The following is a 1,666-nucleotide window of genomic DNA, read 5'->3' as shown; positions in this document are numbered from 1 at the left end:
ACCCCGCCACACCCACCCTTGTCTCAACTCCAACAGCAAGCCCCACCCCAACCTCACCCCTCAACGCCAACCTTGATCCTCAACCTCAGCCCTCACCCACAACACCAACACCCAACCGTCACCTCCCCCCAACCTCCATCTCCACCCTCAGCCCTCTCTTCGCTGTCACCCCGCCACACAAACCCCAAACCCGCCACCTTCGACCAATCCCCCGCCCTCAATCACCTTCACCCGCCATCCTGCCCTCAACTACCGTCCTGCACCCTCACCCACCACACCCCTACCCCACCCCGTCCACGCTCAACCAACCCCTTCTCCATTCATCCCCGCCAACGTTGCACCCATCAAACCCACCACCCATCCCGACCTAAACGTCCTACGTTAGGGAAGGCTGGGGTAGCGTCGGAGGGGTGGAAGGGCACACCGGGGATAGGTGGGAAACATGCCCCGAATCGACAACGACGTCAAGCTGGACTTCAAAGACGTGCTGCTCCGGCCCAAGCGAAGCACGCTGAAGACCCGCAGCGAGGTGCGCCGGCTGTTGGGGGGCGTATGGGGACGATGCCTCCCCCCCAACGTGTCTCTGTCGTTTTTTTTTATTTGGAGGGGGGGAGCAGGTGCGCATGGCCGACCGGAGACTTGTGCGCGGAAGGGCAAAAAAGGGTGGAGGTGTTGTCGGCGGCACACGCTTTGGTTCAGGAAATGTCCAGCGCGGTGGGAAATGTTTGGAGGCGGTGGGGGTGATATTTTCCTCCAGAAAATATCGGCATAGACCGCTCATTCTCTGCTCATAAGGCAAACCCCTCACCTCTGGAATCGACTGAGTGAACCTCCTCTGAACTGCCCCCAGTGCGGCTCAGAGAAGGTCGATCCCTCCAGGATGAGGGGTGTTTGTCTTTTGAGGAGAGATTCAGCAGGTTGGGCCTGTGCTCATTGGGGTTTAGGAGAATGAGAGCTGATCTTATTGAAACAGCTCATATCCCGAGGGTTGGGGTTGACAGGGTGGGTGCTGAGAGGATGTTCCCGCCTCGTGGAGGGGAACATAGAACTGCTGCATAACAGAGTTTAAAAATATGATGGGTGAGGATGAATTTATTCTCCCAGCGTTATCCTTTGGTGTTCTTTTTCCTGGCAAGCAGCCAAAGCTCTTTCAAAGCTGAGTTGGAAAGGATTTTTTTTACCTACAAGAAACTCAAGGGTTGTGGGAACAGGGAAATGGAGTTCAGGTCTTATTAATGATGGTGGCATGGTCAAAATCAGATCTTATTGAGGGTGGAAAGCAGGCTCAAGAAGCAATAGAGACCATGAGGGACTTGGATAATTGTCTAAAAAGGAGCGATGTGCAGGGCCGCGGGTAGAAGTTGGGGACTCCCAAGACGACTTGCTAAGTTGGAGTGCTGGTGCAGACCTGATGGGCCAAATGAACTCCTCCTGTGGTTTAACAATTCCGCGATGCTGTACCCCACCTTGCAAGCTGGAAGTGGGAGGGATGGTGATTGGGTGTTGGCTGCTTTCTCCCACAACCTCCTGTACCAACGGGGTGCTGAGGTCCAATGGAAACCCCTCCAAAACCATGATTAAGATTGGCAGGGTGGGGGCATGCGTACCACAAACGTCCATCCCCACCCCCACCACCCCCCCCCCCCCCCCCCCCCCCCCCCCCCCC

At 56.3% G+C, this 1,666-nt stretch overlaps 1 protein-coding gene across 2 annotated transcripts in view; it reads left to right on the top strand.

The window, feature by feature from the left end:
• The window catches only part of LOC109925431 (GMP reductase 2-like), a 21,602-nt gene continuing 19,936 nt past the window's right edge, over positions 1–1,666 (top strand). The window contains exon 1 of one of the 2 annotated variants that reach the window (XM_048619247.1): positions 1–529. In XM_048619247.1, the coding sequence (XP_048475204.1) occupies positions 443–529 (87 nt within the window). In that variant the 5' untranslated portion in view covers positions 1–442. The remainder of the gene's footprint in view (positions 530–1,666) is intronic. The other variant, XM_048619248.1, reaches the window with a different exon arrangement.

This window comes from Rhincodon typus, chromosome 42, assembly GCF_021869965.1.
Source record: "Rhincodon typus isolate 14 chromosome 42, sRhiTyp1.1, whole genome shotgun sequence".
NCBI lineage: Eukaryota > Metazoa > Chordata > Chondrichthyes > Orectolobiformes > Rhincodontidae > Rhincodon > Rhincodon typus.
The sequence above is the reverse complement of the archived record's forward strand: the minus strand, read 5'-3'. Positions and strand labels throughout refer to the sequence as shown.